A 16,643-nucleotide genomic window follows, 5' to 3' on the forward strand; every position below is an offset into this window, starting at 1 on the left:
TATCACCCTCTATTATAGTAAAGTCTGAACCTTGGAGTAGAAATTGTCTTACTAAAGCTTACCATTCTAGCGGGTCTGAGGCTGTTGTGGCTCCATATTTAGGCTCTCATGCTTACCGTAGAACTTTGGTCAATAATTTCTTGGCTTGCTGTTACCACATTTTCATCTGAATTTGTGGCCACCAGCGCATGCTATTGGCCTTTCGAGTGAACTTTGACAGTGGCCACTTTGGAAGAACAATGCTCCTATGAAACAACCCCAGTGTCTCTTCCATACATCACTCTTGCTCTGTCAACTCTGGCACCTCACCATGCTTCTGTTTTGCCAACTAAGTACTTATTAGTAAATATGATATACTTGCAATATCTGAATCTTTCCTTCATTTCTTGTATTTGGTGTGAAATCTTGCAAATATAAGGTTAAGGTCAGTGCTGGTGTGGTAATGCAAATCAATGATGAACATGGTCTTTTTAGAAAAGCACATACTAAATAGAAGCAGATTTGCCATTTGATGCTTATAAAATGTGTTCACGTTATCATCAATAAAATGTAAATAAAACCTTTTAGTACGCAAATGCAGCAATCCTTGCATGTTCGCTGCCTTCCAAAATATCGCGTGCTTCATAGAATTTGCTCACAATGTAAAATTGTTCCATTTGAATTGAGAAGACATCCCTTTTCAAAACCTGTGCGTATTTGAAACAGACCTGTCATTTCAGATTCCTGTTTCACGTAGCATACTTAAATTTTAAATACTTGAATGCTAGTACTTAAAGTTGTAATTTGTTTATCAAATGTTTCAATGCACTGTGAACTTATAGCCTGTTTTTAGATATCGGCGGACTGGTTACTCTGTCACATCGGTGACAATATCCCATCCACTGAAATATAAATCCCATTATTTTCTATGGAATTTCTATTTAGCAGACTGGATATCTGTCACTGTTGTGGCTGAGTAACCCGACCTCCGAAATCTAAATCAGGGTCTTAGTCCTCCATGTTCATGGTTCCTGGTCTGACTCTGTCATGCTTATTTGTATTTCCTGTTTCTTGCCACCAAAAATAGCACCAATGCTTTAATATCATTTTTTCTTTAACTTTAATGTTTAATTTAAAGATGCCTTTTCCATGAAATAAAGTACAGTTTTACAAAGCCGGTTTTGGTTTGGACGTCACACTTTAACATTCATATTAGGTTTTGTGTGGGTACAGCACGTTGTTATGATTCCATTACCCTTCTCTTCTGCATGTTCAGATTCAATCACTGCTGCTATTCAGGGCTCATTCCTGGGACTTTTTTGTAGTTTTGTACTTAGCAGGGAGATGTTGGCATTGTTTATTTGAAAGAGAGCTATAGCAAGGACCATGAGTCGCTATCAAAGTTTTTCTGGGCACCCAGAAAGATCATCACAGCCCAACATCTAATCATTTGCTTATCTCAAGAGCTGTTTTAGCTTTGTTGATATGAGCTGTCTTGTAGAAAGTATTTCCAACTATCTTGCTTTCATTTGAAATTATATTTGCATGAACCCTTGCCTTAACATTTTCAGTGCCTGATACCACTGGAGGATGAGAGAATCTTGAGCAGGGTACAGCTCCTTCTTACCTCAGTGAATCTCCAAAGTAAAAAGTGGCCCTACACAAGGCTTTCTCAGCTGCTGGGCTGTTGCCTTGATGTCCTAGAATATTCAGAGTAACACACACGTACTAAGTCCAAATCTGGTATAATGATCCCGCCTTGCTACTGAATCATTAACCTGCAGCAACACAATTATTTTATTAACCTACCAACTTAAATTGCTCTGGAAAACTCTCCTTTAAACTGTCATGAGATGTCAGGCTGTCTTGTCAATAGCTTCCAGAATTCTCTGCATCTGTGTTTGGTGAGCTTTTGAGGCATAAGAATGTTTTGTAATACACCAGACATTTTCTTAGCAGGGTTTTTCAGGCTTGTTTCTGTTTGGATTAGCTTGATTTGGATCGCCTTGGCTAGCTGTAATAAAGTGATGAGAGTTTACCTGTATTGGTGACGTTCCTGCTGGTGTTTACACGTTGGCATTGGCCTTCCAGTAGTCCCTAGTTGGGGAATGTGGAAGACAATTCGTGCATATATAAAAATGTGTGGGTGTGATGTACTTTTCCAAAGACCTCCGTGAAAGAAAAACATGGTGAAGGGCATGGGCAAGATGGCATCATGATAGATGCTTTGTGCTAGAACTTTGATCCTAACTGGGCCCAGCGCTTAATATTCTGTCCCCATTCACCTTTGGGGACCTCCTGCAACTGCGTTGACTTGCTCAGTGTGTGGGGATCTTCTCACTAGGTGCCCTGCCGTGCCTGCTCTGTCCGTTCGGGACTGCTGGCAATCCTTGGCGCAGACTGTGAGGAGAAGGAGCATCGCGGATGTGGACCCCACACCACAAGGGGACCATGCACTGAAGGCCCTGGGACCCTGCTGGTGCCCAAAGGCTTCAGCAACACCCTTAGAGGCTCATTGTTTCTCATCTGCGGCTGCGTGGTCCACCGGGGGTGGCAGTCGCGGCCAGGGACACCTTCTGAGGATCCCTGGAGGATACAGCCTATGCAATGTCTACAGGCCATGGAGAAATTTGAGCTCCTTGCCTTGTGTACAGTGACTGACTGCAGCCCCCGAGCAACCATTGGGCTGGCCGGGGGCCTTTATAATGGAGGTGACAGCTTGGGGGGACTGGGCCACTACTATCCTTTTAATCCTGCAGAAAGGAAGGACGAGGCTTATCTATTGCGGTAGTGCCTATGAACAGGGATATTGCTGTGCTGGGGGCCGAGGAAAGGACTTGAATGAGGGGCCTGAGCAACTTGGAGCTACCCCCCTAAAAAAAATACTTCTAAGTCCTTTGTAACTAGCCACTACGGAGATACCTGGAGTGAGTCGTGGTGGCTGTGCAGCGTAAGCTGAGCGCCGGATGGCTTTTGACTTGGTATGTTACCCGGGGGTGATGCCGGTGACCACCAGGGGATAGTGTGATTGCGCTGAGCCCCTGGGCTACTGTCACTAACAATGCAAGGCCTCTGACCTGCTGCGCTCTGGGTGGAAATCCCGCAGTGCTCTTCATCCCCTTTGCCTTTGGGGCTGTGGTGCCCAGAGGTTTGTGTCCTCACCGCTGGCCCCTACCCCCTGGATTCTTTTGATAATTGCTGTAACCTCCCATGGCTGGTGCCTCCCCACTGAGCCCTGAGGTATACATCCTGCTGATTGTGGCTGTGGACAACTCCCTGGGCATGGTTTATCGTAAGGTAGCCAAACCTGCGTCCTAAAAGTCCACTATGGCTGTGCTAGGAGCTGCAACACTAGGGTGACCAGAAGTTTAAAGCTAAAAACCGGGACATTTCACAAAAAATAGGACTATAATTTTTCTTCAACCAAGCGCACAGAAGTACAGCACTCATCATCATGGAATTACAGAAGAGACACTAAGAACGCAAATAAAATAACTTTTTTAAGACCAGTATAATGCTGGTTAATTAAATTGCTTTATGATAACACCTGCTAGCTATATCTGCTTTAGAAAACTAAAATTTTTTACCTCCCACCATTTTCAGGCGACCCTCTCTAAAACCTGGGACATAAGCTAAATTTCCCAAAAATCTGCTGGGACAGCTGGTGAAAAATCAGAAGTGTCCCGGCAAATGCGGGACGCCTAGTCACCCTTTACACCACCCCACATGGATCTGATCAAGCACTTGCAGAGTACACTGAAGCATACCGGTGTATTTGACAAAATGCTGCAAGCCATTCAGGACTCAGACAGCCAGGGAAGCCTAGCTGGGTGCCATACAGATTGAAACAAGTCTAATTCTTGCAGACCATGCCAAGCTGGTGAATCGGGCAGAATCCTCACTGCCCTCCCTCACACCTTTGATGAAAAACGTGCAGGGACATTTGAAGTTTCTTTAGATGGAGATACAGATGCTCCTAGCATGAGTTAGACGTAGAGAGACACTCCCGCTGCAATAACCTTCACTTCATAAGCTCCTACGAACAGTCTGAGGGCCCCAACACAGAATTATTCCTTGAGACTTGGCTGATAACCACAGTCGTAGCTAATAAGGGCCCAAAATTATTTTCTGTTGAAAGGGTGCACAGGGTTCTGGGCTGCTCAATGTTACCGGGGCCCCTTTGCACTCGATGATAGCACGCTGTTAGAAATGGGGCTTCTGATTGGGTAGGGTCTGTATCCAAGCGAAGCAGAATCCACTTATTCTAGTCAGGGCAAGTCAGAAACACAACTTACACTAACCTGTGCTCACCCTCTGGTAGCTTTGCGCTGAGCAGGCAGGCTAAACTTATAAGTCACTGTGGTAAGGCATTTGTGCAATTTGCCCCTACAGTGACCCAATCTACGCCCCACAAAACGCTCCGCACAGTATTTAATGAAAATATGGGCTATATTGTATATTTAGAAGATCCTCTAACTGACAACATCAATTAACGATAAATATTTGCCTCACTATGTAAAAATGATATTAATTAAATTAAAAAGTACTTTAGGATAGGTTACTCAATATTAACCCCATTTATCAGTGCTTTGGACGGTTCCCCATTTAGCAGATTGCCCAGCACCTTCACAGGGCTCAGGGCCTATTTGTGGAGGTGCTTTGCCACAAAGGAATATGGTACCTTTCTCCCGGGCGGGCATGCGTATACCTGAGTGGTTGGGAAAGAGTGTATTTCTGGTGCTTGATCCCAGGTTACATCCGGGGCCAGGTGCGCACTACTGGCTGGAGCTCCCGGGCAATTGCCCTGCTGGAGTCGTACTTAGGACATGGTGGCCAGAGAAATTGGAGACACTTTGCCTCGAGTGACTACGTTATTTTCTGGTCGCTCTCATGTGTCCCTGACTGGTCAAAGAAGAATGCCTTTACTTGGTGTTTGATCCCGGGCGGGGAAGAAAGGTGGAGGCGCTTTGCCTCAGGAGAGTGCAAGGTTCTTCCGGTTGTGCTTATCTGGTCTGGAGAGGAATTCCTTCTCTGGCGTTGGATCCTGGATGGGCGGCTATAGACATTGGAGGCACTTTGCCTTGGAGGAATACAGTAACTTCCCTGGTAACGCTTTCCTCCTTGGAGCGACTGAGGAAAGTGCTGCGGGCTGGAGGGGTCTGCTCCTCGGTGGCTGCGCTGACAGCTGTGGTGCTCCTCTCACTTTCCGTGAGGCCCCTGTTGTGCAGGGGGGTGGTTAACAGCCAGCAATTGGCTGATGTTGGGGATTAAGGGCGCATACCCCAGCGGCTTCCTGCCGCATAGAACACAATCCTTTGGGGGGAAACAGGGCACAACAAGCAGGCCCTGGAGTCACTCTGGTGTTGCCTGGGTGCAACCTATTCACGGGGGCAGGGCAGAGATTAGCAGGTAACAGGGCAGCACTGCAGGTCAGAGACAGCAGTTCCTGGGAACAGTCAGGTCTGGCAAAAAGGTCACCCTGGCACACAGCAGTCTTTGCTCCAGCACGTTTCTGCCCACTACTTATACAGAAAAGTCACTTTGATGTGGGGGATAACCACAAAGAAAACTTGTGAAGTGCACCGGCCCCCTTTCAAATCGGTCTCTGCTCCAGCCCGCCAGTGGGAGGTAATTAGCACTTTGGGGTGTACCCCAGCCTTTTGACATGTGAGATCCTCCTCAACGCTTCCTCAGGGCGACCCATCAGTATGCAGATATGGCTGAGTGCCCTGTGTTGTGGGTGTCTGAAGGGAATGCACAAGTGGAACTGTCACCCCACCCTGGCCAGACGTGTATTAGAGGGAGGCTGTAAGCTCACCGGACAGTGAGTGCAGAAAAATGTCCACTTCCTAAAAGTGGCATTTCTGGACTAGTAGTAATAAACCTAACCTTACCAGTAAAGAGGATTTATCACTACCATTCCAATAGTACTAAACACAACCCAGCAGTTCCTTTCAGATCAGGAATTACAACCTAAGGTAATTATAAGGAATTCCTAAAGCTGGCCTGTTAGAGGGTTAGGCCACCCAATAAAAATAAAAAAAACACTTGAGGGGTTTTTAATTACCAGGACATGGCAACAGTGAGGTGCATGTCCTACTTTTCTACTTACATTGCACCCTGCCCGATGGACTCCCTAGCTAAAAGGGAGTGTAAGACTTGGCAATGGGGTTTTAGGCCCCAAGTTGGGGTAGCAGTGGGGCTGCTTATGTAGGCCCTGCAGTGGCAGTCCTGAAGCAGTTTTACAGGGCTACTTAGGTGTGTGGCACAATCAGTGCTGCAGGCCCACTAGTAGCATTTCAGTTACAGGTCCTGGGGTATGATTCACCACTCTAGAAGGGGCTTGCAGGTTTATTAAATATGCCCATTGTGACTATACCAATGTTACCTTTTGTGAAACGCAGGCTGCTGCTTGATCAAAAGGGCCACTACGTGACTCTGAAGGGAACCCTAGATCGGTGCCCGTTTTTTATGATATCTTTATTCAACGAATATTTCCCAGGGTGAGTTTCTGGATATGCTACTTGATCCTCAGCCCCCGGGGCTGTGGGGAGGCAACTTAAATTGCATACAAGATACTGATTTAGATCACTCTGTCTCCCCACTCCAGAGCACACCGGGTTTACAGGCTACAAAACACTTTCGGCAGTGGTCCCAGTTGGTCTATTGCTTTGCAAGACAAATGGCGCTTGGGGCATCCTGTGGAAGTGGAGTACTCCTACTGTGCTCTGGATCCCCAGGTTCACATCAGGTTGGATTATTTCTTTTGTAATGCAGAATTGGCCTTTATATGTAGTTCAGAGTATTTAGGCAGGACACTGACCACAATCCTCTCATGGTCACGTTCCAATAGGGTTGAACCTGACTTGGTGGCTCCGCATGAGAGCGCTACAGGACACAGCGTATAGGAACACTATTGCTATGCACCTCACCCAGTACTTTGTGGATAATGCAGGTTCAGTGGACTCTCGGGGGGCTTGAGTGGGACGCTCCAAAGGTGATCATGAGAGGACACTGCATTAGCACATCATGGGGTACTTAGATGACACTCGGTGTGCTGGCCATTGAAACATGTCTGTGGGTGATAGAGGCGGTATTGGTGCCTGACACCCGCCCCGACTTCAGCCCTTCATTGGTAATACCAGGAAGAAGTAAAACAACTGAGTGACCTTGATTACAAGACTGCCTTGATCTATCAACATGCTGGTAAGCCCGGGCGCACTGGTGTGGCTGCTATGTTCTGAGGTCCCCAGGACTCTGATTGGCACCATACAAGACACCGGGGCTGCGTGGTGAATGCACAAGCTGATATCAACAAAGTGTTTACTCACTACTATGAGAGGTTGTATTCCCCCTGCCAAAACCTACGTAAGCACAGAACCGAGATTACCTACATGCAGTACTGCTTCCCTGTTAGACCCCAATCCAGCTGTTGGAACTGGAACAACCTCTACAGATAGAGGAAGTCCACCTGGCAGTCAGTTAAATGGCCCCCAGCAAGACTCAGACAGGTCTCCTGTGGAATGTAATTCAGCCTACAGGGAGGCCCTGGCTCCTCACTGGTTAGAGGTCGAGGGGGGAGCGCACAACCGGGGCATTCTACCAGGGGCTCCTTGTGAGGCCCTCATAGTGGTGCTCTCAAAGCCAGGCAGAGACCCTCTGGAGATGAGTTCTTGCCACCCGTTGTAAGTGTTAACCATTGACTATAAAATATTAAGTAAGATCCTCACTTATAGGCTGATCCCGATATTGTTTTCCCTGGTTCTCTTAGACCAATGGCAACACACTCCAATACCTGGTGCCTGTGCCATATCATGGACGCTGTATCCAAGGGAACTGACCTCTGGTGGTGGTCTCCTTGGATTTTGATAAAGCTTTTCACACGCTGTGCTACTCCTACTTGCTGCAGGTGTTGGAGGCACTTTGGATGGGTCCTAGCTTTCTTTGGTGGGTCAGGATACTATATACTGCCCCACAAGCACGGGTCTGAGTTGGTTGTCAGACCTCCCGCTGTTTTGCCATAGGTAGAGGAACCAGACAGGAATGTTCCTTGTCCCCAGTGCTCCCTGCATTGGCCATGGAGCAGCTGGTTTTTAGTTACCTGCTAGGGGCCCTGCATGGGGGCATCAAGGTGGGTCTGGCCTGGCACACTGCATCTTTATAGTTGGATGATGTCTTGGTATATCTACGTGATCATGTGCATACTTTGCTGGCCCTATACGACCTGCTTGATCTCTTCGGGGACGACAAGCCTAAGGATAAAGCCTGTGTTTTTCCACAGTGCTGAGTCGCGCCCGAGTGTTAGCGTGTCACTGGCAGCAGGGAATCTCCCCTGAAGCTTTGCTACCCTTTGTTACCTGGGAGCGAATGTCCATCATACTGATAGTTACCTATTTGATGGTAATTATGGTAGACCCTGACCCCACTTCGTCAATCCAAGCACTTTTGGATGCTACTATCCCTTTCACCCATGAGTAGGGCGTTGATAGCGAAGATGCTAGTCCTCTCAAGGTTGTTATTTTTTTGCTGCTTTGACGATGCTTCCTCCCAGATTATTTTTTGCTGCTCTAAGAAGTCTGTAATCTGAACTCGTCTGGGGCCCTGTACGAAAGTGAGTATAATTTAATTGATTCAGTGCCCTATCCTCAGAAGGGGCCTGGGGATCCCCCAACCTAGAGCTGTATTTTGCAGTGGCCTGTGCAATGGCTTGTTGGAGAGGGCAGACTCGTTTGTGCCAACTTAGAAGGCATTAACTTACTGTAATGACTGCTCTCACTGGGAGGTCCGGCCAGGGAAATGGGCAGATTTCAGCAAGTGGTAAACTGGTTTGGGCCCGATACGTGCAGCCTTGCCACACACCTGCCGCTTATGCACCTCAGTTGCCCCTCTGGAGCGTGCCTGCCCTCAAAGCCTTGCTTGAGGCCCATGATATTTTCCCCGGCGGGAGGTGGGGATTACCCAACTGGGCGATTTGTAAGAGGGCGGCACATCAAGCGTCAAACAAGGGTCTGAGGGATATTTACGGACTGGGAGCTGGCCCCTTTCTTGCATATAATACACTTATAGCTGCCATTGAGGAGGTATGGTTACTGGGACAGGCTAAGCTAATACTGCAGTTAGGATTACATGGCTTTTTAAGACATGGAGTGGGTCATCCGGCATTGTCGACGCTCTACACAGCACTACAGAGAGGTTGCGCTGACCTCCAGGTTCGAGAAACCCAAATGGGAAGAGTGCTTGGGTGTAGAGGTGACAACCAAGCAGTGGATCACAGTACTGGAGCGGGTGAAATGCATCTCTTGCAACGCCCGCACGAAATTCACACAATTTAATTATTTACATCAAACCTCCTACCTAACACCACACTGCCTCCATAGAATGTTCCTGGGGGTATATCCGGCTTGTCAACGCTGTGGCCACATAGAAGCCATATTTTATACATATGGTCTAAGAATGTTCTCTGTTAATGCGGCTGTGGGCACAGGTGATGAAACAGGCATCAGCGGTGATTGATCTGCAATTGTCGCCTGACCCACTCCTCTGTCCATGGGGTCACAAAACTCACTAAATGCAATAAACATTACTTGAAGATGGTAGCCATGGTGTTAGTCCTCTTTAAGCGCAAAATTTCCATGGTTTGGAAAGCCCTCCACCCACGTTCAGATTTTGGCTTCAAGTGACTCACAAATGGTCTCTGGTGGGTGTAGGTGCCATGGCACATGACCGCCGACTACGAGGTGATGAAGGTGCGGCCATGCTCTGGGACACTTATGTTCTCAAACTATTTGAAAACTACACAAGATCACCCCCCCCGCCGCCCCCCTGTGGTGGATCCTCCTACATTGCACCCTACATAGAGTTGAAGGCACCAGTAAACACTCATTTGATCAGGTGTACATTCATACTGCGCTATACTGGGGTCCCTACGACCCCCAGAAGGGGTCCCTGTGGGAATGTCCTCCCATCCCCCCGCCCCCAAAACCTCCTTTGAGGTGGTAACGGTCGACTCGTTAGGTTGACACTGTATGGTCTGCTTATAGGACACTGTCCTTATATGTAAAGTGGGTCAAACTTGATTATTCACTCTGAATATACTTATTGATGCATCCTGTCTCATAAGTGAGGATTCATGTATGAATCCCAATAAAGACATTAAAAAGAAAAAAGGATTGTGGAAATTCTCTAGTGAAAGAATGCCGGACATTTATCTGCTGATGGGCGACAGATTTTCAGGTAACCACTTAGTTACCTGTTTCTCATAAATTATTCCTTTGATAAATGTAGTAAATGCGTCTCATGGGTGCCATTAATATCTAGCATGTCTACAACTTTTCTGTACCAGTGTTCAACGCCTGTGATCTAGTCTGCTACCCTGACACAACACGCTGGTTCATTATGCGCCTTTGTAATTGCTTGTTATTCCTGATTTGACAAGGATGTTCTAATAAAGTTTGTAGTGAGTTTCCCACCCTACTACACCACCTAGCTCATTTATTTCATGTGTGTGAGATGAATTTTGATCTGTACCCTGCGTTCTTCAGGTTATACCATTCATGTACCTGTCTTAGGGTACTCTCACTCTAGGATTAAAGGACGGTGTATGCTCTGCTGCAGAATGATTTCCTTCCCCTTTTAGCATGTCCACTTGTGACATTAAAATCATGTCCTAGGACTGCTCGCGCCATGGGTAGGTGGGCATATACTCATTTGCTGGCTTGTCTTGTGTCCTAGTCACAATTTGCTTTGTCTTTCTGCCCTTAGGCACAGGCGAGAGCGGAAAGAGCACATTCATCAAACAAATGCGGATAATTCATGGCTCTGGATATTCAGAGGAGGACAAGAAGGGCTTCACGAAACTGGTGTACCAGAACATCTTCACTGCCATGCAGTCCATGATCCGTGCAATGGAGACGCTGAAGATCCTGTACAAGTATGAACAGAACAAGGTTGGGCCTTTCTAAATCCGTTTCCAAACTGTAATTTATGTCGGACTTTGGGCCAGGTGTACAAAGATTGAATTCACAAAAAGTTGTTGCACATTGCATTCCGACATTTTTCGAATTTGATCTGATTTTGCAAACTGACCTGTGTGCTTTTAGGTTGGTTTGCCAAATCACTATTTGCGGAGTGTCGCAGAATCCCCTGCCTGATTATTGTTAATTAGGCAGGTGGTAATTTGCAACCCTTTGTGTATTGGCTGTAGTCACTGGGAGAAGTGGCCTGCAAGGGACAGCAGACCACTATCCCAGTGACTATATTTCAAAACATTTAATTTTTTTTTTTTTTTTAAACAGCCCATTTTCTTTAAGGGAACTGGTTCTGCTTTCCACTTTTTGGGGTACTTCATTAGGATCAGTCATTGGTTCCCTTGACTATAGAATACTCCACAGGAACATTGCACCCTGATTACTACAAGGGAATCAGTTACCATCTCCTTGAAGGAGGTGGTAACTTTTCAATGGTTTCAAACTAGATTAGCGATCTCAAACAATTGAAACAGACAGTACCAAACCGCAGTTTGGAAAGAACATCCGTTTGCCATTCGGAATGGGTCGTAAAGCCTATTCTATGAGGTTTTTGTATATTTAAAAATGGATTTTAGACGTGTGAACAGTTATTTTGTGAACCACAGGTTTCGTGACGGCAAAATCGTTTTGTGCCTCAGGGAAACCGCTACATAGTGTGAGCTCTAGAAATATTACACCACAGTAGTTTGATTTGTGCATGGATAATGACTTGTGAGAAATGATCAGTGAAATGAGACAGAGCTTACAAACTGGTTTAATAGTACTTGTCTAGGATGGTCAAGTTAATTCTGGATACAGTCTGCCTTTTTACATATTGCTTTTTTCTGATGTCACAAGATGATCCTTTAGATTGGTTTTAAATGTATTAATTGTGGGCCACCCGCGCGTCAGGGGGCAGGGCATTCCAGGGAAGCCTGTAAGATGAGGACTAGAGTTTAGGAGTTCTGGAAGAAGTGTAGTGGGTCATGTCAATGAGGTGACTTGGAGAAGTATCATGTACCTCTTTGAACACAATAATCAGCAGCTAGTATGATGCTGTATTTTCAGCTGAGAACCTCTCCGCTTCATGTGGCACAGTGGTGGTTGTGTACCTGGACAGGTTGAGTAAAATCCGTGTAGTGAAATTAAGCACCTTGGGTAGTGGCATAAGGGATTACTAAGGGTGTTCCAAGCTACTGCAATACTATAGTTTGCAAAGTAGTAGTGAATCAATTAATGCCGTAGTGGTGTGAATTGGCATCCATACTTGTATTTTTACGTCCTGAGCTGGAAACCTTTCCGTGCACATTGAAGATCCATCTATATAGGTGCCTCTTCTACTAGGAAAAGATCAAGCTTTCAGGAGGGAATTGAAAGGAGGCTGGAGAAGAGTTGGATTAGAGGACTTTCGTTTCTGAGAATTTGAGTGTAAGGGACCTGGAGGGCCTTCTTTTATCAAACTGCAGTTAGAAAGTTGGATCATAAAGATTGGATTGGAAATGAGGAGAAAAGAGGAGATGAGTGTGTCAGGGGTATAGAGATGGTGACCTCAGTTTTTGGTTTCTTATACAAAATGAGCATACAGGAGTGGTCCTTAATCTGATCCTTGGAACATGTACAGGAATAGGTGGTGCTGGGGATCTGTTGAAGCCCTTCCCCACTCAGTGATCCCTTTACTCGATTTAATTTAACGTTATACACCCCTGTGACTGCACTGAATGCTAGTAGCTTTGTCTATGATAGTGTGTGTGTTTCGGGTTGAATTGTGAAGTAATATGAGCTTAGTTGTTCACCATCGTTTGTATTTTCCTGTACAGCGGAGTCATACCTGCAGGGGCATGCAAGCTTTAGAAACTGGCAAGAAAGTCAAAGGTATAACAAGATATGCAGAAAAGTCAGAACATCAGTTGGATGCTTCAGTTTGCGCATAAAAAAAGTGCAAAAAAACCTTGCTTGTCATTTGCCATGCTCCGGTGCTACTGTGATAGGACATTTAAGCGAAGGAATTCCAGTTACCCTATGCGGCTTAATGGCAGAATTGTACCTAAATGACTTGGACATGTAAGTTACACTGCCATCATAGAAATGTTGCCCATGCCTATTAAACAGTTATTTTACAATTGCTTCCAGATCAGCTACTTAGCAGTTGGCTGAAACCATACCATCTTGTGCCTTCTGCCTGGCTTGCATGCCCCTTCCCGATGACTGGGCTCACGTAATGTACTGTGTAGATGATTGGTTATAAGCAACTCGGATACATATTTGGCAGGGAGAGAGATCACAGTTTCATCGTTACACAGTCTGCTGTAGTTTGAAGCCCTTGAGATTCCTTGAGTTCAGAGAACACTTGCTCTAGAGATAAGCACAGGGCAAGGTTCAACATCCCTTTAAACAGTTGTCGTACACAACAGGAAGTGTCACTGTAAAATCAGTTCTCTGATGGATACAACTACCTGTGGATTCCTCACCTAATGAATACTCCCATGGCGCCAGCATTCGACGGAAATCTTCTTACTAGTCTCTGCACGTCGACGAGGACGTCACTCTAGCCCACGCGACGCCGTCTGACGTCATACAGGCAATAAGAGGTCCTCGACGACGTGCGGACGTCAGTTCCCTTTTTTCCGTGCATTCGAAACGGTTATCTTCGAGGGAGCAACTGTTACTTTTTTGGTTACAGTGTATTTTTGCTGCGTAGTCTTTCGCTGTGGTAATAATGTCGCAGAGAAAGTCTGGATTTAAGCCTTGTCGTGAGTGTGGAGGCAAGATGTCGGTGACGGATCCTCATTCCGATTGCCTTTGGTGTTTGAGCTCCGACCACGACGTCTCGACTTGTGATTCATGCCAGCACATGAATCCAAAGGCCCTCAAGGAACGTGAGGCGAAGCTGTTTATGGCTAAATCGAAGGAGAAGCATCACAAGAAGTCTTCTTCTCCAAGACATCGGCGTCATCGAGACTCCCGGCGCCGTAGAGAATCTCGGCGTCATTCGAAGGAGACTCGTTCCAGGTCTTCGGATCGGCGCCGAAGGACATGGGAGATCAGTCCCACGGTTACGCCGCATCCTTCGACGCCGTTGCCCTCTCCGGCGTCTCCGACTTCACCTGGACAGGCGTCGGTGATTGAGGTATTGGACCTCAGGTGTTTTCTCCGGCGCAGACGCCGAGGCCGGCGTCGGGGTCGCCTCCGAGACAGGCACCTCAGTATCCGGCTTTTCCCACACCTGGAGCCGATAGTTCCGCATTCTTGAATGCGATGTATGCCATCTTCCAACAGATGGCTCCAGGGGGTGCTCCGGCTGGGCCTTTGGCCTTTTCCTTGGGTGATCCTGCGCCTCTTCGGCCGGCACCCTTTATGCCCTTTCTCCCTTTTGGGAACGTGGGCTCGGCGCCAGTGTCGGCGCCGGTGGCCGCTCCGGTGGCTTCAGAAGGATTGGCCCCGGGGATTTCCATCCCGTCGACGTCGAAGTCAGGATTTCGGCCTGTGACTCCGGTGGGTCCATCTGCTTCAGCTGCTCTTTTGTCGGCGCCGAAGTTACCTGTGGCGCCGGACGCGGCGTCAGTGGCTTCTGAAGATCGGCGCCGATCTTCGACTTCGGCGGAGGCATTGTCGACTCCGCGTATTGAACAGCGACTTCATTCCAGGAGACGTGTGTAGGAGGCTGGACTGGCTTGTAGTGAGTACCAAGGGGTACTTGCACCTTGCACCAGGCCCAGTTATCCCTTATTAGTGTATAGGGTGTCTAGCAGCTTAGGCTGATAGATAATGGTAGCTTAGCAGAGCAGCTTAGGCTGAACTAGGAGACGTGTGAAGCTACTACAGTACCACTTAGTGTCATATGCACAATATCATAAGAAAACACAATACACAGTTATACTAAAAATAAAGGTACTTTATTTTTATGACAATATGCCAAAGTATCTTAGAGTGTACCCTCAGTGAGAGGATAGGAAATATACACAAGATATATATACACAATAGCAAAAATATGCAGTATAGTCTTAGAAAACAGTGCAAACAATGTATAGTTACAATAGGATGCAATGGGGAAACATAGGGATAGGGGCAACACAAACCATATACTCCAAAAGTGGAATGCGAACCACGAATGGACCCCAAACCTATGTGACCTTGTAGAGGGTCGCTGGGACTATTAGAAAATAGTGAGAGTTAGAAAAATAACCCTCCCCAAGACCCTGAAAAGTGAGTGCAAAGTGCACTAAAGTTCCCCTAAGGACAAAATAGTCGTGTTAGAGGGAAAATGCAAGGAAAACACAAATCAGCAATGCAACAACGATGGATTCCTGACTGAGGGTACCTGTGGAACAAGGGGACCAAGTCCAAAAGTCACAAGCAACTCGGAGATGGGCAGATGCCCAAGAAATGCCAGCGGTTGGTGCAAAGAAGCTCTTACTAGGCTGAAGAACTGTGAATACTGCAGGAACGACAAGGGCTAGAGACTTCCCCTTTGGAGGATGGATCCCCCACGCCTTGGAGAGTCGTGCAGAAGTGTTTTCCCGCCGGATGGACGCCAACAAGCCTTGCTACACGCAAATCGTGCGTTTGGCGTTTTTGGACGCTGCTAGGGCCCAGGAGGGACCAGGAGGTCGCAAATTGGACCTGCAGAGAGAGGGGACGTCGAGCAAGACAAAGAGCCCTCACTGAAGCAGGTAGCACCCGGAGAAGTGCCAGAAACAGGCACTACGAGGATGCGTGAAACGGTGCTCGCCGAAGTTGCACAAAGGAGTCCCACGTCGCCGGAGACCAACTTAGAAAGTCGTGCAATGCAGGTTAGAGTGCCGTGGACCCAGGCTTGGCTGTGCACGAAGGATTTCCGCCGGAAGTGCACAGGGGCCGGAGTAGCTTGCAAAGTCGCGGTTCCCAGCAATGCAGCCCAGCGAGGTGAGGCAAGGACTTACCTCCACCAAACTTGGGCTGAAGAGTCACTGGACTGTGGGGGTCACTTGGACGGTGTCGCTGGATTAGAGGGACCTCGCTCGTCGTGCTGAGAGGAGACCCAAGGGACCGGTAATGCAGCTTTTTGGTGCCTGCGGTTGCAGGGGGAAGATTCCGTCGACCCACGGGAGATTTCTTCGGAGCTTCTGGTGCAGAGAGGAGGAAGACTACCCCCACAGCATGCACAAGCAGGAAAACAGTCGAGAAGGCGGCAGGATCAGCGTTACAGAGTTGCAGTAGTCGTCTTTGCTACTATGTTGCAGGTTTGCAGGCTTCCAGCGCGGTCAGCGGTCGATTCCTTATCAGAAGGTGAAGAGGGAGATGCAGAGGAACTCGGCTGAGCTCATGCATTCGTTATCTAAAGTTTCCCCAGAGACAGAGACCCTAAATAGCCAGAAAAGAGGGTTTGGCTACCTAGGAGAGAGGAAAGGCTACTAACACCTGAAGGAGCCTATCACAAGGAGTCTCTGACGTCACCTGGTGGCACTGGCCACTCGGAGCAGTCCAGTGTGCCAGCAGCACCTCTGTTTCCAAGATGGCAGAGGTCTGGAGCACACTGGAGGAGCTCTGGACACCTCCCAGGGGAGGTGCAGGTCAGGGGAGTGGTCACTCCCCTTTCCTTTGTCCAGTTTCGCGCCAGAGCAGGGGCTAAGGGGTCCCTGAACCGGTGTAGACTGGCTTATGCAGAATTGGGCACATCTG

The 16,643-nt window shown here is 47.5% G+C and overlaps 1 protein-coding gene across 1 annotated transcript in view; it reads left to right on the plus strand.

Annotated features, from left to right (window-relative positions):
* Nucleotides 1-16,643, plus strand: part of GNA11 (G protein subunit alpha 11) — a 117,181-nt gene that overhangs the window by 14,340 nt on the left and 86,198 nt on the right. Inside the window, exon 2 of the mRNA XM_069217256.1 lies at nt 10,741-10,925. Within this exon, the coding sequence (XP_069073357.1) occupies nt 10,741-10,925 (185 nt within the window). The remainder of the gene's footprint in view (nt 1-10,740; nt 10,926-16,643) is intronic.

Source organism: Pleurodeles waltl, chromosome 12 (assembly GCF_031143425.1).
Source record: "Pleurodeles waltl isolate 20211129_DDA chromosome 12, aPleWal1.hap1.20221129, whole genome shotgun sequence".
NCBI classification, from domain to species: Eukaryota; Metazoa; Chordata; class Amphibia; order Caudata; family Salamandridae; genus Pleurodeles; species Pleurodeles waltl.